Genomic DNA, 23,023 nt, shown 5'->3' with positions numbered 1-23,023 from the left:
ATAATGGACTCGGTCGAGTTGTACCAGATAATCTGTTTGGACATAATATGATGCATTGTTTATATACACGGATTAATTATTTGTTATATAAAAGTGAGTCAAAACAATTTGTTACAATCATTAAAAATATATGTAGTTTCTCATTGAATCACATGAAGGGAATAAGAATGCACTTACGAAAAAACAATGAAAAATATGACTTTTTGAATGTAATTAATTTTGCATTTAAGAAACTCTACATTATTTATCAAAACAAAATAATTTTATATATTGAAAAAAATCAATCATTTTAAAATTATTTATTTTCAAAATAAAATATACTATATATAAAATAATATTAAAATTTTAAACCAACCACACTCTAAATATATATTATATTATTATTACGTTAATTACATAAAATGAAAAATAATTATTTATCTTGAAAGTCATATTTGAAAACAATAAAAAAAAAACTATCATAAAGAAACAACTCGAATGAGGTTATAAAAAGCATTAAACATAGAAATCTATAGTAAGAATAAATTAAAATTAACTTAAATTATCTTTTTATGAAATGTTATAAAATATTTATGTCAATAATCAACAATATTGGTGTACGTAACAATCTGGAAAATATGTAGAAACCTTGGTAATTTAAAATTAGATTCTACAGTACTTTTTCTTTTGCATTACTAGTTTGATTGAATTCTCAACAATAATTGGCTATTTGAAAAGAAAATGTTGAATTAGGAATTCTGTTAAATTAAATTAATATATAATTTATAATTAAATTGAATTTAAATGCAGTTTGAAACATATTGACTGTGTTGAATTTAATTCTATCAACTTTTATTTTATTAAACTTTTAACTGTTTTACATAATTAGTTTAAAAACTAATTTAATAAAAATGTTTGACCTTTGACCAAGATAGAAGACAATGTCCAATGCTATGCAAATTGCGGATTTACTTTGGAACAATCATAAGGAGCAAGTTTGACTAAAAAAAGACAACATAACACTGAAAGCTCACATTCTTTTAAATTTTATTAAAATTGTTAGACTAAAAAACATACTCATATACATTTCTGTAAATAATGTATTGAAGATTATTTTAAGTAACTTTTTAACCATATATTATAGTAAAAGGTGATAGAAAGATATGTACGCATCCAGTATCCATTATACCATGAGCACTTGTAAACATTATATATATATTATATTAATTATTATTATCAGTCAGATCGATGTATAAATTAACAAATTTAATAGTATTTATTTAACATACAAATATATGGACAAACACTTATACGAAGATATGTACTATTCTTTGTGTCCTATCACCTTTTTCTTTTATAATAGGTTAGAGATTAATTTAGTTATAGAGTGATTACGGAGTTGGAAATGACGTAAATAGATGCATTTTTCAATTAATTATACAACTTTCTAAGCATAAAATTGTGCAAATCCTACATATTAATACTAATACTGAACATAAGAAGAACCTGATAAACAAAAATTGATTAATTGAAGAAATTCATTCAAAATAGATAAGTAGAAACAAGCATGCTGAAACAACTTTTCATTCATCGGATAAACACAATATAACCATATTCCTATGACACAGTAGAACGATATACTCTAACATTTTCATAATAGATATGAAGTAAGACTCAAAAATGGTACAATAGAGAAGAAAAACAATTGTGCATTAAAAGAGATCCTCATTCCGTTTGTTCTATCTTTAATCCTATGATGTCGATTTCACATCATTCACCACCCATGGATACCGAAATTAGCAGAGTTCAACGTTGGCAAGTCGCCACCCATGTTGAAATTACTAGGGTTATGGTTACAAGTTTTATTGTTGTTGATGTTACTGTCATCATGATCACCTCTTTCTTGATCTTCAAAACCGTATTTATAAATTTCAGGGTTCTCGAAGGTAGAAATAGTCAAGTTGACATCGTCACCGGCGATGACTCTACCGCCGACGAGGCCACCGAAGACTCGACCGTGAGAGGTGGAGAGGTGTATCCCAAAGGATAAGGAACGAGGAGGGGTGGCTCCGGGGAGAAGGGTGTATTGGTTATTGTGTAAGTAGGAGCCAGTGAGGGAAAGTAAGTTGAAGGGTCCATGGAGCATGACGGCGGAGGAACCACTGGGGACATGGCGGAGGGTGACGGTGGTGATGATACCGGATGCACTAAGGATGGAGAGGCTGACATGGGAGCGGCGAGCGATGTTAATAATGGTTTCAATGATGTCATGTCCTGGAGCGACATTGACAATGAGAATCTTGATGGAGGGTTGTGGGAGAGTGTATTTGGGCTTGTTCTTGGAGCCTGGAGGTCTGCCACGTGGCTTCTTGGAGGGTGGAGTAGCAAGAGGGAGATTCTGCCATTGTTGGTTTATGGTCGGTGGTGGTAGCGATGGAAGGTGAGGACAATGAGAGGAGCTAGTTTGGTGGTCCCAAGAGGATTCGCAATCTGAGTCTCCGCAGACTGAGATTGGCATGGAGTTGTTTGTCATTGTACTAGAAAAAATGTATGAATGAAGACCAGTTTAAATACAAGAGGAAAAGATAGACCCAAATGGTTGAATGAGGGAGAGAGAGATTGATTCAAAGAACCAAGTGTAAGATACTTGATTGTGATGATGTGAAGCTTTGTTTGTGGGAGAATTTATAGTGATGAGAATGAGGAACTTGTGAGGAAGGTTTCAACTCCAGGAAATTTTGTTTTGTTTTTTATTTTTACAAAACTAATTTAGTTTTACTTGAAATTCCCCAAATTAATACATTTTAAAAGTGCTACAAAAAATATAAAAGTTTTATTTGGAAGTCTAAGTTAAGTTGACTTGACTTAAGTTTATATCATTTTTTCTCAATCAAATTTTATTAAAGTCAATTTAAGTTTCAACTGATTTAACTTTATATGGTACACCTCAATTTGGCCCTATTTGAGTTTAGGTTAATTCAACTTAACTTGATCCGAGATTGTGATGACTCAATTCCACTTTAGGTTTAGAATGATTAAGCTTGGATTTAGGATGACCTAACTCGACCATTTGACCAGAGCCAATTAGGCTGGAGTTTTAGCCAAGACAGACTTGTGTCAACTTTAATCCAGGCTAAAAGGTCTCAACCTTCAATTGAGGCTAATTCAACTTGACTCGACTCGGTATAGGATGACACGACATGACCTCCAATCTAGTCCAACTCGGCTTAATATTGTTATCTGATCTGACTTGGCTTGACTTTCATTAAGTTGATTGTAAGATCTAGGAAAATAGGGATTTTAAAAATAAAGTAGTTTTGAGATTTTGAATTTTTGTTTGAAAACTAGTGTTCCTGAGTGTACATTTTTGTTAGAAAAAATTTGTTATGTTATTTATTTTATTTATATTTTTTCTTAAAGGAAAAATAGTCTTTTATCTTTATTTAATTGGTGTTGAAACTAAATAGGAGGTGTAGGAAGTAAAAGAATTTCAACAAAAAAAATAAAATAATAGGATAGAAAACATGAAATAGATGAGAATTAAAGATTTAGATAGATCCACTTTTAAAAATATATTATGATAAGAGATAAAATATTAAAAATAGAGTTGAGTTAGTTTATAAATATTACGATATAGAGAAAGGACAAATTGTCTTTAGAAACCCTAGAAACTCAAATCAAATTGCATAGGAGATAGGCGTTTGGGAGGAAAGAGAAAGAGCAACAAAAAACCTTAGTGCAAAGGAAGATTTGTGGTGTTTTGGAAGTATAGATAAAGCCCTAGTATTGGCCAAGGTATGGGGAAACTTACCTTTGTTTTATTGTATGATAATATGGATATATTTTGAATTTTCTGTAGGAGTTAATGAATGTCTTATTACATTTACATATTTGTTAATGTAATTTGAATGCCTTATACCATGGATGATGTTTATTTGATGGTTGGTTCTTGAATGCCTTATAATTTTTATCCTTTTGATGTAAGTATGATTTTCACCAAAGTTTAGTTTTAAACTACATGTGGTATCAGAGCCTAGCCTACCCCAGTACGGTGTGGTTCGAGGATGAACCATGCGGAAGCTGGTGGGCATATGACACCCGGGCACTGACGAGGGCGGGGAGTGATCATCGGTGCTAGAGGCATGGACAAGGAGCGGCTCCTGGCAGGCTTCTAGTGGAAGGGGCACGTGAACGAATCGAACATACACCGGAATGAGAGGGATCTAAAGACTGTATAGGTGTGAGACTATACAGTTGAAGGATAACTTAAAGGAATTGATTTGGCTACTCATATCAACAAATGCATTTGGTTTTCGGTAGCCTAACTCATAAGAACTCCATGGTTAAGCGTGCTTAGCCTAGAGTAATTACGGAAGGAAGTTTTCTCGGAAAGTGTGTGAGTGAGGACAAAGCACACTGGAAAGCCTCGTGTTGATGTGTGGGGGCAGTCAGCAGTCCCTGTAAGTTGTCGGGGCGTTACAGAAGCAAAAATGATGCATTTGAGTAACGTCTTAAACAAAGCATTAGCAAGAACGGAAGAAAAACTCAAACTACTGATAAACACAAGTATATGAATAAAATAAGAAATTCGATATAAGAGAGTTTCAAAGAATTACATCGCTCCCCAACAACAAAAGGCTTAGTTCACCATAATCATGGTGAAACTAGATGAATTGAATGGAAAGAATAGAAACGATAACCCTAGATTTGTAATATTGGAGCTCTCGTATCCAAAATCCGCCTCCAAGGTGTGAAAACAGTGTTTCAACGTCCTTTTTGCCTAAAGATACATTCTCTAAGACATTCTGGTCTTTAAATAGGGTAGAAAAATAACAGAAAACGGGTCCAGGCTCAAAACAGATCATAAAAATAACAGAAATATGGCCTAGGTCCAACAGTGCACCACCCAACGGTGGGTGCGGCACCCAGAATGGCCCCCCAACGCTGTCCAGGAGAAAAACAGTGAAGAACTGGTCCCAGTCCACCGCCCGACGCTCCCTGTAGCACAAAATTGCACTCTAGTCAACTTTTCAACATTTTGGTCAACTGATTGACTTTTCTAGTTGACTGGTTGACTTTTCTGCATTCTAGTTGACTTTTATGTACTGCAACTCCTTGATAATTCAACCCTTCTTTCAAATCATTCATAAAACCAAGAAAACCAACTTTGACTCTCTTATTCTCTAACTTAAGAAAAATGCATGATTTCAAGCTAATTCTAAGTCATAAAGGATGTGATTTAATATCAAAATTTAGTATGAAAATAACGGTTTTTCAACCATTATCAGTTCCCTAGACATGTTTTTAGGCAACGAGAGTTCATTGAGAACTTTCCTCGCTGCTCGGCTGGATCTAGGAGTTCACATTGGAAAGTTCTCTAGAGTGCTTATTTCTCCCCCTCCTCTTGCTTCTTCATGAGGGCTCGTATTTCGACCCTTCAATCCTCTTCTTCCTGAGTAGCCTCAACCGAGAGGACCTTTATTGTCCGCGTTGTTAACACTTGCCTGATGATGGAGGAATGTTGTCCCTTTTCTTTCTTGCTCGCTAGTTTGGAGAGGGCACCCGCCCGTGCATTCTCCTCCCTAGGAATGTGCTTGATTCTCTAATTACTAAAGCCCTTCAACATCCTAGTTGCTTTGTGGAAATATTGGAGTAAATAGTTGCCTTTGATCTAAAAAGCTTCATTCATTTGTCCGACAACCAATTGGGAGTTCGTTTGATACTCTAGGTCGGGAGCTCCCAAATCCTTAGCTTGGGTAAGGATGACAATTAGCGCTTCATACTCGGCTTGGTTGTTGTTGACCTTGAATTTAAAAACCAACGATTGCTTAGTGACGAAACTGCACGACCCTCTAGGACAACTTCAGCTCCTCTGCCTTTCCTATCAGACGAGCCATCAACGTACAACCACTAGCGTTGTAAGGGAACTTCCTCTACAAAAGACAGTTCAGCCACAAAATCTGCAAGGTGTTGGTTGCACACCAAGCTGCGTGGCTCGAAATGCAAACCGAACTCAGACAACTCAACCGACCCAGCAACCATTCTTCCTGTCAAGTCAGGCATTCTAGGAACTTTTGCAACGGAAAGATATGTTTAGACAACCACTTCTTAGCTTTGAAAGTATGGTCGGAGACGGCGTGTGATGGAAGAGCCTGAGGAGGTGACCGATTGGTGCGATGCGAACGCAGGTAATGCTCCTCGAAGCTTCTTCGACGAGAGAAGACGTAGCGAAATGGACTCTAGGAACCCTAGGAAACAAGCCACACTCCGAAACGAGAGAGGATTTGACTCGAAGAACCTTAAAAGCCTAGGTTGACGGAGAAACCCTAAAATAAACCAATTAATCGGTTCAAAGTGAAGAATGAACGGTGGAAATGAAAAATCAATGGTGGAAAATTCTATTAAACGGTGGATATGGAAGATCGGTGGTTAGAGGATGGTTGAAGATGAGGAAGAGCTCTCGAGGAAGAAGAAGCTCTTCCTGTTGCGCAAGAAAAAAAATTAATGATGATGCAAGCCTCATGCTACGAAATGAAGATGTGGTTGATGCGTTAGAGCGTTGATGCAACGAGGCGCTGATGCATCAAGGAGGTGGCACTGATGATGTGCCTGGTGCGAATTGGAGGAAACTGAATGGATGAAGTGAGAGAAAAGAACAAATGGAAATGGATAAATGAAATGGAGGTGTTTGCTTGGAAGGTGGCTATAGGCAGATCTCTTGGACTCTCTAGCTTGACTTTCGAGAGAGAATTTTATCTGGAGTTTCTAACAGAAATCAAATTCTCATTATTTTCAAAAGTGATTATACAATGGTGGAGATGGGTATTTATAGTAACTCATACTCCCTACAAGCTAAAAGTGCAATACACTGAAAAATGTAAAATACAAAAAAATGAAGGGTATTTAAGAGATTTTTTCAATTTTTCCACTTTGTCCATCCTCCTCCATCTCCATTATAACAAAATCTATTGGAAATAAGAATTTGTCCACTTTCACAAGCACATCTTCAACCACTCCATAAGGGTATTTAAGAGATCTATCCGCCAATTAGAGCGTCATTATAGTAGGCTTGAGTTCCAAACCCTCAATCTTTTTAAACATAGAGAGCGACATCAAGTTGATGCTAGCTCCTAAATCAATCAATGCCCTTCCACCAGTTAGCTTCCTTATAGTGCATGGAATGGTGAAGCTTCCTGGATCTTTAAACTTAGGAGGTAAGAGTTTTTGTATGATGGCACTGCAATTTCCTTGCACTTCAATGGTCTCTCTTTCAATGTATTTCCTCTTCTTCATGAGGAGTTCCTTCAAAAATTTAGCATACGAAGGCATTTGTTGGAGTGCTTCGGAAAAGGGTATATTGATCTCCGATTTCTTGAAAACTTCCATGAAACGCTTAAAATATTTTTCTTTCTCCTTCCTTGAATAATTCTTTGGGTAAGGAAGGAGTTTTTCAAATATTTTTTTTTCTCTCATCCTCTTCTTCTATCTTTTTTTTTTCCTCAACTTCCTCCTTTTCTTTTCTCTCATTCTCTTCTTTCTCTTTCTTTTTCCGCTCAACTTGTTCTTTTTCACTCAACTTTTCTTTATCTCTTTTCTCTATTTTTCTCTCATCCAATACCTTGTCACTTCTGGTAACAATGGCCTTATACTCCTCCCTAACTTTAGTATTAACCTCAAAAACTTCTAGCTTTTTTACTAGTTGACCAACTTGCATCTCCATATTTTTAAATGTAGCCTCAATACTTTTATAATGAGAGATGGCACCTACATAAATTGTTGAAGTGTATCATTAAGCTTTTTCATTCTTTCAAACAAAGAAGGTTGTTGTCGCCATTGTTGTTGTTATTGTTGAGTATGTGAAACGTTATGTATCTCTAGTGGCAATTGAGAGAGTTTCTTTGTCAAATTCTCCAATTACTGAGTAATGATCTTATTCTATGCTAGCAAAGCATCATGATATTATAGATGTAGAACTCCCTTTTGTTGAGATGGAGCTCCTCTTTCACTGTCCATCTCATTGTCATTGGTAGCCATATTCTCAATCAATTTATAGGCTTCCTTTAGAGTCTTGCATCTAATGTTACCTCCAATTGAGGCATCCAACATCATTTTTTTCTGTGAGCCAAGTCCTCCCAGGAAAAGAATGACTATTGTGGCTTCATCAAAAACATGTGTGAGTGTCTTTCTTAATAAACTTTTATATTTGTCCCACACTTGAGCCAATGTCTCCTCCATGCCCTGCTTGAAAGAAGAAATTTCTTGTTTACCTTTGTTGATTTTTTACTATGGGAAGTATTTGTTTACAAACTTTGCAACCACGGCTTCCCATTCAGTAAAGTTATTCTCCGGGAAAGAATTCAACCATAACTTAGCATTGCCTCCTAATGAAAAAGTAAACAAACTAAGCTTTATAGCATCATCTGGCATGCCATTGATCTTCACGATGTTGCATATTTCATTAAATGTTGTCAGATGTTCATATGGACTTTCATCTGACAGTCCATTGAATTGGTTTCTCTTTACCCATTGTATCAACGCAGGCTTCATCTCCATATTTGCAGCATTGACCCTCGGCCTTGCAATGTTATTAAAATGATGAGGGCCAACAACTGTTGTGTAATCTGCCAGAGTATGTCTGCCATTATTCTCCTCATCCATCTCTTCTGTCCCCTGGTCAGATCCTTGTGGTGAAGGTTGTAATAATGTCTTATAAGGAGGGAAAAGTTCCCTGGACATTCTGTGTCTTCTTCTCCTTCTACTCTCGTCCCATCCTTCAAGAAGAGGTTAAGAATTTTTCTTGCTTCTAGTGCGAATTGTATCTTGCATACACAAGAAAACAAACCCTATAAAGCAAACTTATTAGCACAAAAACAAAAAAAAAATTAAAAACAATAAAAAAAATCAAGTCAAAGTTAATCAATAATCACACAAATAGAATAGTTAAACCACGAGTCCCTGGCAACGACGCCAAAAACTTGTTAATGAATCAGCAAGTGTACCGAATCGTATCAAGTAATTATCATGGTAAGACCAAGTATCGTTTCCCAAGAGAGTTACGACCTAAACAATTATGTGATACCTTGATTAATTAAGACTTGAAAACGAACTCATTTGTTTTATAATGCAAATAAAAATAAACATGAATGAATTTTTGATCAATTAGAAAGAGATGCAAAGTGAATGAATGATTGGTAGAATATGGAATGAATATGTTGTTGGGGTTTAGATTTCTCATATCCACTCTCATGCATGTAAGAATTCTTCTTCTTCATTAATGTTAATGTCACTTTCTAATTTACTTAAAACCCGATGTGTCGGCAAATAAATCCTATCCTTAATTGCTAGTTTACAATGCCTTGCCTCCCTAGCAATTAATTCTGCATTACATACGCATAGAAGCTTAGGGAAACCAAGCGCTCTATCCCTATGTCTAGGCAATAGTTCCCTTCGGAGAGATTCTCCAGATGTAGATTCTCCCGTATGTTTCCATACACTAGTGCAAAAACAACGTATAATGTCACATGTTTAACGTCGAACTACTCAATAGCCAACATTAAAAATGATTGGTGACATTTTTGTAAATAAATGCAATTATTAAACGTCGTTTAAAATTGTAATTCGACGTAAAAGAATATAAAACGTCGAATGACCCAGCATTAGAAGTTAAAAGGTTAGTGAATTCAAAAAACATGTTGAGCGGGAGATTGAAAATTCATTCACTTTATCTTAGCGCGCGAGACCCTTTTCTCTGCTCGAACTTTTTTCGAACGAAGTTTGACAACCATCACATGTTATCTTTCTTTCATTTGATACAAATGTATGTTAATTAACTACTTTAGGTATGATTTTCGTTTGTTTTCATCGATTATTTTCGTGTTCATGTCCTTCATAGGCGCATTCTGCTTTCTCTCTCACTGGTGGCAACACTTTATTCCGATGAACCTAGGTTAGTTTTCATTTTTGTTTTCGTTTTGAAGAACTTATTTATTGATAACTTGTTTGTTATTTTTTTGGTTGAACTTGTTTGTTGTTGTTTTCGGTTCAACTTGTTTGTTGTTATTGTTTGATTGAACTTGTTTGTTGTTTGATTGAACTTCTTTGTTGTTTGTTATTGTTCTTTGATTGATCCTATATTATTGTTCATAGTTCATGCTTTATAAAATACCAAAAACTGAAAATTGTTTTTTTTTCTACTTTTCAGGTCTAGTACAACTGTAAAAAAGGATCAGAATTAATTAAAAAAAATTGATTAACTTCGTATATTAACAAAATTCGACATTAAAATAACGTCGTATATTGACAAAATTCGACGTTAAATTCACGTCGAATTTTTTAAATTCGACTGCAATTTAAAATCTCCTGATATGACGTCGTTCTCAAATTTGACGTGAAATGCCAAAAATATTCGATGTTATACGTTGTTTTTGTACTAGTGATATCAACGAAATCAATAATCATGCTATGATTGAGTTAAACAAAGCAATGCATAGAGTATATAGGAAAAACTCTAACAATTAAATAAAGAAGCATTTGTAAGTATGGATTAATTCAAATACATAAGAGTTTCAAAGGATTACATCTTCCCCCAACAACAAATAGAATTTAGTTCCCCATTGACATGGAGAAACTAGATGTACAATGGAAAGAATGAGATAGAAAAACCCTAAAAGTTGAAGATGGAAGCTCCCGCATCCAAATCTGCCTTCAGAGAGTGAAAGAATGTGTTTTTATGCCTCTTTTGCCAAAAGATCCAAACCCTAGGATGTCCAAGTCATTTTATAAAAAAGTTAAAAAGTCCAAGCCCACGTCATTGGTGCTCGACACCCCAACTTAGGGCGCCTAGGCGTGGTCTAGTAGAAAATGGCGCTAAGCGCCCCTAAAAGGGCACCCAAGCTTGAAATGACTCGAAGACTGGTGCTCAGCGCCCCAAAAAGGGCGCCCAACGCTTAGCTTGTTTCCTTTTTCATTGGGAAGCAATGCTAATTTATGGCTGAATTCTTTTCCAAAAGGAAGCTCTACAATGTGGGAGGCTGTGGCATCTAAATTCCTGAGTAAATACTTCCCACAATCTAAAATCAACCAAGGAAAGTTGGAGATTTCTTCCTTCAGACAGGGCATGGAGGAAACCCTAGGGCAAGCATAGGACAAATTCAAAGGATTGATGAGAAAGACGCCTGTACATGGGTTTGATAAGACAACTTTGGTTCTTGCATTCCTTGGAGGTCTTAGTACACAGTCCAAGCTTATGTTAGATGCCTCAGCTGGAGGCAATATCAAGAGAAAGACTGATGGTGAAGCCTATGATTTGATTCAAAGCATGGTTGTAAATGAGAATGAGGCACATAGTGAAAGGGGCGTGACGGTTCAAAAGAGGGGAGTTCTTCACTTGCCCACTAAAGATGCATTGCTAGCTCAAAATAAACTCCTAACTTAGCAACTGGATAACTTGTCAAAGATTATTGCTCAACTGCTGAAGGAGATTAGGAATGTTCCACAAGCTCAACAACAACTCTGTGATTTTTTTGGTGGTGACCATATTAATGGTCAATGTGTCGTCCTTAAAGAGGCACAAGAAGAAGCGGACTATATGGGAAACCACTTTCAATACCGCCAGGGTAACTTTAACCAAGGTAACTTCAATCAAAGTTGGAAGAATCACCCAAGCATTGGGCAAAGCCAGAGTAATCAATCTGGACAAACTGGTGGCCAATTTAATAGACAACTACAACCAACATTATGGCAACAGGTGGCTAGTTTGACTGAACATGTCAAAGGCTTGGATGAGAAATTCGATAAATTCTTGAAATTGTATGATTCTCATTATAAGAGTCATGAAGCTAATTTCAGGAATTTGGACATGCAAATTGGCCAATTATCTAAAAGGGTGGAAGTCACATAGAAGAATCAATTTAGGGTTAATACTGAAGTTAACCCTAGAGAAGATTGTAAAGTTGTTGTGAGCATATTTAAGAAAGGAGTAGAAAAAGAGATTATTAAGTTAGAGAGTAGTGAGGATGAGGATGAGAAGATGGAAGAAAAAAAATTTGAAAAAGAAAAAATTGAAAAAGATAAGAGTGAGTTTCCTTACCTGAGAGGAGAAAAAAAAAAAGAGTACTTGTGGGCACTTTAGAGAAATTTTTAATCAAATGAAGATTTCTATGCCTTCAATCAAAGCATTCCGTCAACTTCCTGTCTATGCCAAGCGCATAAAGTATTATCTTGGAGAAATTATAGATCTTGACGAGGAAGACACTGAGAAAAAGGAAGGTTGTATTCACCCTTTGAAGAGGAAGCACCTACCTAAAAGGAAGGGAGATGTTGATGTAGGGAGAGCTTTACTTGATTCTGGGTCATGTATTACTTTGATGCCCCTATCTATGCTAAAAAAGATTGGTGGGCTAACATTAAAGCCATCTAATATGTCTATGGTTGTGGCGGATGGATCTTCGAAGAGACCTTATGGTGTGGCGGAGGACGTAGTGATTCGTGTTGAACACCTTGAATTCTTGGTCGATTTTGTAGTTATGGAGATGAAGGTCGATGAGATGGTTTCGTTGATTCTTGTAAGGCCATTCATGAAACCTGCCAAAGTGTTCATAAGTGTCCATGACGAGATGGTTATGTTAAAAGACCAGGAACACAAGTTGATATATACTGCTTCTGAAGAGAAGTTGACGCGAATCCAAAAAAGGGATAAATACAGATCTTCAAAGAAAGATGCAGCGGTTGATAGGTCTAAATGTGCTAACAAAGGTAATAATTGTAATATCTTGCAGGTACAAGAAGAGGAAGACGTTGATAAAGGAGGCACAATCCACGTTGACTTGGAAGATGAATCACTCGAGCTTGGTACTTTGGTGAAATACAAGAAGAAGTAGTGGGTGGTGAAAGGCTATAAGGAGAATGAAGTGTTAGAGATTGAAGCTCCATATTCCAGGAGAGTCAAAAGGGTGGACAGGAAACAATTGATGAGTTGGTGGGATAAGGAAGACACCAACATGGGAAACGAGGTGTGAACTTTCACTGGGTCAAGCTAATGACATTAAAAGAGCGCTTACTAAGAGGCACCCCAGTGATCCAAGAACAATATTTCTGTACTTTAAATTTTTAAATCTTGGTGATGTAATTATGAACAATTTTTAAATTTTTTTATTTATTGGGTAGCTTCTACTAAGGGAAGCTAAAAATTTTATGTACTCACTGAAGGGTACAGGAAGGTACATCTATTGAAGGATGTTGGAAAGTTATGAATTTACTGACAAGTGCTATCAAGGTTTGGGTTAGGCTCGTGACGTTAAACAAGAGCTTGCTGGGAGGCACCCCAGGATGTTTCTTATTTACTATTTTTTCTTTTGTTGAGTAGTGTAGGGTTTTTATGGTACTTGGCTTGAACATATTTATCTGATGATGGTTTCACTTAATTGACTGTGTGATGAGTATGCTTAATGATGCTTGATATGGGTGATGATTGAGATTGCTTTACATGCTCATATACAGGTGAAGTGTTCACAGACTGTGAATGGATGCATGAATATTATGATTGTGATTAAGATGTTAAGTAGGGTGTGTGATTATGATGTTTGGAATATTGAGTGAGCCTATTTGTGAGGTTTTGAGCTCCAAAGTTTTTGTTGATATGGTTGCCATCTACTTGGAAGCATGAATGATTTTGCCTAAATCTTTATGATTGATTGAATTGCATGTTTGTGTCACATGAATAAGGCCATTTTTGGAAGCCCTTACTTAGCCAAATTTTCGTCCCAAAGTAAAGAGAACCATGTGTTCTACCCTTTTTGAACCTAAGCTTTAGACATTTTATGTGAACACCTTTTTGAAAAGCCTTTACCTTAAGTTGAGTTGAGAATAATTGCATGGTTTTGAAAAAGGTTCAAGTTTGGGGTGTTGGGAGAATCGAAAGGCAAAGAAAACCATTGAGCTAATATGTTAAATGAAAAATCATGAAAAAGATAGAGAAGATAGAATAGAAAAGAATGAAGAGAAAAGCTCAATGCAAAAGAAAAAGGGAAATTTGGGAATGAGTAAGATTTGTGAAAAAGAGAATTTAGTTAGCTTGAAGTATGATAATTGAGTTGGGATTGTTTAACTCATTCAATGTCATGATCATTGAATTTGTCGAAATAGACACATACGTGGAAATCTAGACATGAGGGAAATTCTCTTGATTATGAAATATTACCTAGACATAGGAATAGGACGTTTAATTGCTTTAAGCTTCTGTACACTAATGCATGACTAATTACTAGGGAGACTAGACATAGTAAACTAGTAATTGGGATTAGGCTCTCTTCGTCGAGACATTGGGTTTAGAGTAATTTAGAAAGTTGCATGAACATTGATAATAAAGTTGAATTTAATAAGAATAATAGATATAAGAGAGTGGATTAGGATGAAACTGTAAACCCCAACAACACCATTTATCCATATTGTTTATCTGTCAATTGATCAAGTTTATACATTTGCGTGTCTATTTTAGTTTTTGCATTATAAACCCTAAATTTAATCTTTATCAAGTCTTAAGAAATCAATTCACATAAACTATTAGGCCTAAGAGTCCCTTGGGAAACAATATTCGGACTTACTGTCTATTATTACTTGATACGATCCGGTACACTTGCTAGAGTATTAACAAGTCTCTAGCTTGACTTTCGAGAGTGAATTTTATTTGGAGTTTCTCACAAAAATCAAATTCTCATTATGTTTAAAATGATTAATACAATGGTGAAGATAGGTATTTATAGTAACCCATACTCCCTACAAGCTAAAAGTGCAATACACTGAAAAATGTAAAATACAAAATGACGAAGGATTCTCAAACGTATTCCATCAACATGCAGTTGTTAGTAAAGCCAACACCACTTTCTTGATCTGGGTGTAACATTCCTTTAAACCCTGAAGAACTCGGTTGATGAAATAAATTAACTTGAACTTAAGGGTTTCCTGATTCAGGGATGCACTGATTGTTGAGTTTGACACAGTCAAAAAAAGTTACAATTCGTTACTGTTAGAATTGATGAACTTTGTTTCTCAACACCAAGTTATTAGACATTACATCTTGTAATAACTTAAAAAAAAAATTTACATTTCTTCTGTCAAACTATAAATATACAACTATATTCTCATCATTTATGATAAAAAAAAATGTTTTTTTATTGTTAAAAGTGTGTATGCAACATTTTTGCATTAGTTTCTAAAACTATTTTAAAAAATCCCACAAAGTAGCAATAATATCGACATATATTTAGAGAATAAATGAATAAATTGAGTTTAAAATTTTACATGCCATATAAGTGTTTCTTTGGTGAGAATTTACCTATTTTTGAGGGAGCTTAACAATCATATATCAACCCTTTACACTTGAGATAGGAAAGTTGATGAGAGGTTCCAACTGTCAACTAAGTGATCCAAATCGAAGTTGACTAACCCATAGGGCGAAACTTCTGAACAAACATGCTTCAATTGACACCTAAAATTGACCTAAGGTAAGCAAGACGCTAACATGTTTACAAAAACTTAAATTAAACTAAATTAATATTTTTTTCAAAACCTAGCTAAATATTTACATTCATCCAAACTGTTGAATATCATTTTTAAGCTTAAGGTGGGACTTCCCCAAATTACATATAATACGGTTTTAGCTCTCTGTCATGTAATATTGTTTTTTGTTTTTCAACACAGAAATCATGTCTTCTATTTGATGAACATTTAAATTATTATACTATTCTATTGCTAACCTGGTCCAAAAAGTTGTCCCTTTAGCCCTGATGTTCCACAATGGCATAGCACCAGTAACAACCAAATAGATGTTGCAATCATACAACGAATGTCACAATATCAATGACTGATTTTAGTTGAGAAATGTTACCTGTAGAAGAAATTTCATAACTGGTAGGAGAAAATGAAAAGTATAAAACGTAACAAATAATATGATGGAGAAAAAAAAACGACATAATATTGTATATATCATGAGTTGTTACATGAATGACACATCTCTTTCGTTTTCTTTGTTCAAAGTTCAGATTGGATAGAATTTACAGGGTGAAGAGTTTGAAAATCTAGCTAGGAAATTGGTAATTAAGTTAATGAAAGGAAGTGATAGGAATGCAATTAAGAATAGGCCAAAGTCTGAACTTGATAAGTTAATGTTGCAGATAACCTACCTCTACCAAACATGTCTGCATCTACAACTGCATAACTGTCAACTTGGTTGTTGCAACTTCCGTTTCTTCTGAACTTGAAATTCTCCCATAAAAGGTTGCATTCTTAGTTTAACTTTTCTCCCACAGAATAACCACATAAACCAATGGCAGCGTGCTTGAATCCACCTAGGCTATCTAGCACAGAAGATGACTCCGTGATACTCTTCTCAACTTCTAATTCTCCTGAGGAATCCATTAGTGCTTCTTCTTCCTCTTTCCACCACTCACCGCCACCATCACAGCAACAATTCAGAACTGCATATAAACTTTCTGTGAGAAATCTCTCCTACACTCTGCAGCCTAACAAGAGAACTTTCCTTTCATTTTGTCACCAGAGTAAAAACCCGGAGCCCTTGAGTATACTCAACTCAATCTCTTTTGTTGCCAGAAGGTCTGAGATTGTTGCTGTGGCTGGTCCTAGTGGAACAGGAAAGTCTACCCTTCTGCGAATCATGGCAGGAAGGGTAAAAGATGAAGACTTTGATCCTAAAAGTATTTCAATCAATGATCAGCCTATGACTAGTCCAGCTCAGTTGAGAAAGACATGCGGCTTTGTGGCACAAGAGGACAATTTGCTTCCTATGCTGACTGTGAGAGAAACTTTGTTGTTTAGTGCAAAGTTTAGGCTAAAAGAAATGACCCCTAAAGATAGAGAGTTAAGGGTAGAAAGCTTGTTGCAAGAGCTAGGACTTTTACATGTTGCTGATAGTTTTGTTGGGGATGAAGATATTAGAGGGATATCTGGTGGAGAGAGGAAAAGGGTGTCAATTGGAGTTGACATGATTCACAATCCTCCAATTTTGCTCCTAGATGAGCCAACTTCAGGTCTAGACAGCACTTCAGCTTTGCAAGTCATTGAGTTACTTTCATCAATTGTTAAAGCAAATCATAGGATAGTGGTTCTTTCAATCCACCAACCCAGCTATAGAATATTGCAGTATGTTTCCAAGTTCTTGATCCTCTCTCATGGTTCAGTTGTTCACAATGGTAGCCTAGAACAACTAGAGGAAACCATAAGTAAACTGGGATTTCAAATCCCAAAGCAGCTGAATGCTTTAGAATTCTCTATGGAAATTATACGAGGGTTGGAAGATTCCAGTTCCAAATATGAATCTTCCATCATTGAGGAAAAGGAGCCATTTCAACACCTCCTGTGGCCAGAGGAAGAAAACTGTGGTGGAGTCCAAATTGTCCAATCACAGTTTACCAAGGAAAGTTTTAGCAGTCTTTGCTATGCATACTTGATAGAGATACTGGTTTTGTGCTCAAGATTTTGGAAGATCACTTATAGAACAAAACAACTTTTCTTGGCCAGAACAATGCAAGCACTAGTTGGTGGCTTTGGTCTAGGAAGTGTTTATATAAAGGTAAGAAGGGATGAAGGAGGAATTGCAGAAAGGTTAGGTCTATTTGCATTCAGTCTTAGTTTTCTCCTCTCTTCTACAGTTGAAGCACTTCCAATATACCTTCAAGAGAGGAGTGTTTTGATGAAAGAAGCCTCAAGGGGAGCCTATAGGATTTCCTCTTACATGATAGCCAACACTTTTATTTTCCTTCCTTTCTTGTTTGTGGTATCCACACTTTTTGCTGTTCCAGTGTACTGGCTTGTAGGCCTCAACCCTTCTCTTTCAGCCTTCACCTTCTTCACTTTTGTGGTGTGGCTAATTGTGCTCATGGCAAGTTCTCTTGTGCTCTTCTTAAGTGCAGTGTCTCCTGATTTCATTTCAGGGAACTCTCTCATCTGCACAGTTCTTGGAGCCTTCTTCCTCTTCTCAGGATACTTCATTCCAAAGGAGAGCATCCCAAAGTATTGGCTTTTCTTGTACTATGTGTCCCTCTATAGGTACCCTTTGGATGCACTCCTCACAAATGAGTACTGGAATGTTAGAAATGAGTGCTTCTCTCATCAAATAGAAGGATCACAGTGCTTGATCACAGGGTTTGATGTGTTGAAGAGTAGAGGACTTGAAAGGGATAACAGGTGGATCAATGTGGGCATAATGCTGGCATTCTTTCTATTGTATCGTGTGCTTTGTTGGATAATTCTTGCAAGAAAGGCCTCCAAAACAACAATATAATTAATAACAGTCGTTGCTTGAAACTTGAAAACAAAAAGTTAAGCTTCAATTATATGGCAGGTTCATTAGAATTCACACTAAGAAAAGACTTGTTCCCATATGCCTATTGTTAATGTATGATATGAAATTCTATGCTACAAACTTATTCTAGGAATAATGTATATGAGTATATGTCTTACTGTCTTATTATAAATGTCCTCTTCTCCTTTCTCTTGCAATGTAAAGGATGAAAGTAACTATTAGATTCTGTTATGTATGTCAACTTTTGGTTTTAATTCTTGAAAAACAATCACTACTAAAAAAATTTATATTCCATGAAGATTTTCCTATATTTTATTTACAAAAAAAAAAGAAAAAGTATTTCCTATATTTTGTTTTACAAATTTCAATTAATAGATAATTTCTTCATGAGTAATTAGTTACGGTAGAATTTAAAAATTTGCAGGAAATTTCATAAAAAAATTTCTATACAACGGATGCCTTTTCGTGCAAATTCAAATTTGAACAAGTAATTGATGAGTCGATATTTTCTTGACTGTATTTAGTTTATTGTGCTTAAATAAATTAGGGAATAATGCTTAATCGTCCGGTATTTTTCCGTTTTTCCTAATTATACTTAATTTGATCTGAAATTCTTATATTAGTTAATTTGAATTTTCTGAGCTGAATAATTGTATTTTTAGTTGCAGGGAAATTATGGAGATATCTTTTGGAGCATTTGGATGGAGACATGGTCATTAAAGACTCAACAATTAGGCATTTCAAATTTTAATTACATTGTAAATTAGTAGTCTAGAAAGCTTTCATTAAACTTATGAGCAATGGGCCCTTGTTGGCAAAAATGTGAAAGGCCCAATTTTGTAAGACACATGGCACTACCCTAGGGTTTCTTTTTGCGGTGGACCCCACCCATTTTGAAGTGATTCTCGGCATTTAGAGAGGCAAGGCCGACACACACATTAGCACACTTTACACTTCATTTTGCTTAGGTTTTGGATGAACACTCTCATGGAGAGCTTGGGTGTGCCACGGTTTTGGACCATTGGATGAACAATGATGCATTTTTCTTCTTCTCTTGCTTGAATCTTGTTTATCTTTGCTTGGTGGAAGTGAGAACCGTCACTCATTTCCTTTCATTTCTTCTTGAAAGTTGAGAGCATGAGCTTGAGTTTGGAGGTTGTTCCTTGCATTTTCATGGTGTTTCCTTTGGTTGAATGAAGACCCATTTTGTATTTTCGTTTCCTTTTGCTGCACTTTGGATGTTTATGTTTAAGTTTCTTTGTTGAATGAAGAAGAATATGGTTCCCATTGAGTTTTGAAGTGAAGAGAACTTGAGTTTATTGGTGGGTGTTTGAAGCTTGAACCTTTTTCTTCTTGTGCTTTTGCTTTAATGGATGGGAGAAGTTTGTGAAGTGCATTCTTTCACTTTCAGGGTTGGACAGTCTGCACTTGGAAGCTAGGGATTTCATTTTGCTTCTATCAAAAGTTTGAAGAAAAGTGAGTGTTGGGTTGGTTGTAGAAATTACAATTTAGCTTTGTTGTTCTTGTAATTCATTGGGAATGGAAATTTGGTTTATTGGGTTGATGGAGTATGCATTCATGGTGTGGAGAAGTGAAGAAAAGCTTGGGATGTTTGTTGAGAAGTGAAAATACCAAGAAGAGTAATGGAAGGGAGATAAAATGGTACATTTAATTTTTTACCCCTTTTGGGCAAGCACAAGTAGAAGCACATTTTCATAGAAGGAATCTTTCCCTTTTGGTCTTGACCTTTTGCTAGCTTGACCGAGAATTGCAATGAGGAAGAGAATGTTTTGTGTTTGTTTAAGTCCCTTTTACCTTGCTTATGTGGCACCTTGGTAGAAGCAATTTAAGCACCTTTTTTACTTGTCTTTGGAAGAAAGGAGACTTTAACTTTTGTGGTTTTTGGTGCTTGGAAACCGTGACTTCATTACTTTGAAGAAGTAGGGGCTGCATGTTAATAGCTTGTTGGAGAGAAGAATTCTATTTTGTTTCCTTGGGAACTCACGGTCAAGAGGTCCAAATTTAGGCCATTTGCAATTTTAATTTGTTTGGAGGAGCATGTACCATGTGGCTTGGTAAAAGAAACATAATGTTTGTTTATTTATTTGTTTTGAATTAGTTTGCATAGTAGGATTAGTTGTTTTTCATTTCTTTAATTTAGTTTTGCATTTAAATTAATTTAAATGTGTTAGATAGTTGTTTGTAACAGTGTTGGTGTCTAGTAGTTTAATTTGTTTTAATGTTGTCTAATATGTTTGGTCGTGTTAATTTAATTGTCATGATAGCTTAAATTAGTTTGGTTGGTCATTAAAGATGCTGCATTGTTTCCTTGAGATACTTGGACTGTGATTGTGTTTGCCACTCTGACTTGGTTAATGTGAAATCTATTTTTGCACTTGTATTGGGTATACGCTTGGTTGCCTAGTTGGTGTTGAGTCTTCGCTTAATTGATGAAACTGCATGGTGTAAATTGGATTTGATGTTAACATTGCGTTCGCTTAATTCGCTTTTATGAAAATATGACTAGCCTTCGCTTAGTTGGTTAATTGTGTTGGATTAGAGGTTTGAGTCGCTACTTTATTTTGTTGATCTGTGATAGGAAGCATTGTAATTAAGTTAATGACTAACCGTCTCCAGTCTGTCTTTGAAATCGTTTTTAGATCTGTGTTTGATTATCAGTTTGCGTTAGTGTTTTGATTTAATTCATCCGTATTCACCACAACATTTTCACAAACCCCTCCCCCCTTCGTGTTTGACTTAATTTCTGAACCACAAAATTGGTCCTTGAGAGACGACCTAGGAGTCACTTCCTAGTGTATACTGCATTCTTTTATGCACATTCAATTTTGCATGGGGTGCGACACCCATCAGTAATATTTTCACAAATTTGAAATTATCAAGTAATTTTCTTACAAATTTTGAATTCGCAAGTAATTATATACGGGTTAATGCGTCGCATTGCCACATCATATCATCCCTAAACTAATAATCAAGTCGTGGTCTCTAACAGAGAAATCAAGAAGATATTGCAAAAGCTGGGAAAGCCAAATAAGAAGGATTCGGCCACACGATTGGATGATGCGCTTTAGGAATATCGGACAACCTACAAAGAACCAATAGGTATGTCACCTTTTAGGGTTGTTTTTGGGAAGACTTGTCATCTACCTATGGAGATCCAACATCAGACATATTCGGCTATGAAAGCTTGTAACTTGGACATAGAAGGAGTAGGGAAAGAGAGAAAGCTCCAATTGAAAGAACTAGAGGAAATTAGGCTCACAACCAAAAGCTTGTGACTATAAAGGATTTTAACATAGGTCAAAAGGTGTTATTTTACAAGTCTAGGGTAGGGCTTATGAGTGGTAAATTATGCTCCAAATGGGAGGGGCCATTCATTGTAACACAAGTATTTCCCTATGCAGTAGTGGAGATCAAGGAAGAATCTTCTAACAGAATCTTCAAAGTTAATGGCCATCATCTATGGACATTTAATGAAAATCAAGACATGTTGAACAAGACGATGGATGGGGTGAATTTGACCATTTCAACATTCCTTCCACCATGAAGGAGGTAAGTACCCTCATACCTTTTCTTTGCATTCCTTCCACGATGCATAGTTTAAGTGTGGGGGCCATGGATTTGAAAGCTTGAATCAATAACTAGATGATCATGAATTCAAGAAAAAAAGAGTTATGTTGATATGAGTGGATTGCTTCTACGATTTCCTGATTGAGTTGATTTCAAAATTTCTTGATTAAATCTTTTGTGAAAGAAACTTAAACCTTGTGAGTTTTGTGATGGAATTTGTTTTGGAAACCAAATAGAGATCCATGAAGGGAGCACCAACTTAAACTAAGGCTAAGAGATTGGAAGAAGAAGAAAGACATTCAAGCTTGTTCTTTCTTTCTCTCAAACCTTAGAAGACATTGGACCTCTCATAAAGTGTCATGGTCAAAGAAGATGGAAGAAGATGGAGCTTCAAGGATTTACTCTTATGAAAGATCACATTTTAGTCTTCTTCTTCATCTTAAAACACTTTTTGTAAATATGTAATATAGATTATTTTTAGGCCTTGTATTTGGACAAGACACTTTGTTTAGCTTTGTTTAGAAGGTTTGGTGGCTTTAATAGAGAGTCAGGGCACCATTAGGTCCTTACTTAGAAGGTAACACCTAAAATGGGTTAGAAATAGGTTAAAAAGGGGTTTTTGGAAGGAGTTAGCTATAAAGAGCCTTTTGCATTAAATGCTTTGACTAAGTTAGTTACAAAGCATAAGGCTCCTCACATTTAATGTTTAGGCTCCTCATATTTAATGTTTAGGCTCCTCATTTAATGCTTAGGCTCCTCATTTAATGAAGAGGCTCCTCATTAAATGATGGAAAGGTTCCTAAATATTCCATGTACTCTAGCCTTCTCCTTCACCTATAAAAGGAGAGGCGCCCCTTTTGTAATCGTTAGAACTTGATTGAATGTAAAGCCTTTTTGCAAAAATTACAAGACTTCTCTTCTTGAGTTCTCACCTTATGAAATTGTTTTCTTTTACACTTCTTCAAACCTTCTCCTTCATGGTTGTCTTGACCTCCTAGAAGGACACATGGACCACACTACACCAACATCTTCATCTCTTCATCTCTATTTTTCTTTCCCTACTATCATTTTCTCACATGGAGTCCACACTTTGAAAAAGCTTCATCAACTCAATTGGAAGATCATCTTATGTTGAAGAAG

At 35.8% G+C, this 23,023-nt stretch overlaps 2 protein-coding genes across 2 annotated transcripts; one reads left to right on the top strand and one right to left on the bottom strand.

Annotated features, from left to right (window-relative positions):
- Window positions 1–1,753: 1,753 nt before the first annotated feature.
- LOC106765906 (AT-hook motif nuclear-localized protein 19-like) lies at window positions 1,754–2,512 on the bottom strand. The gene has a single exon (XM_014650675.1). The coding sequence runs from the start codon at window positions 2,510–2,512 to the stop codon at window positions 1,754–1,756; it is 759 nt and encodes a 252-aa protein (XP_014506161.1).
- A 13,722-nt stretch (window positions 2,513–16,234) lies between these two features.
- On the top strand, window positions 16,235–18,553 carry LOC106768030 (ABC transporter G family member 23). The gene has a single exon (XM_014652996.2). The coding sequence runs from the start codon at window positions 16,301–16,303 to the stop codon at window positions 18,272–18,274; it is 1,974 nt and encodes a 657-aa protein (XP_014508482.1). The 5' UTR covers window positions 16,235–16,300; the 3' UTR covers window positions 18,275–18,553.
- The last annotated feature ends 4,470 nt before the right edge of the window (window positions 18,554–23,023 follow it).

Source organism: Vigna radiata, chromosome 7 (assembly GCF_000741045.1).
Source record: "Vigna radiata var. radiata cultivar VC1973A chromosome 7, Vradiata_ver6, whole genome shotgun sequence".
NCBI lineage: Eukaryota > Viridiplantae > Streptophyta > Magnoliopsida > Fabales > Fabaceae > Vigna > Vigna radiata.
This window is presented reverse-complemented; position numbering and strand designations above follow the sequence as displayed.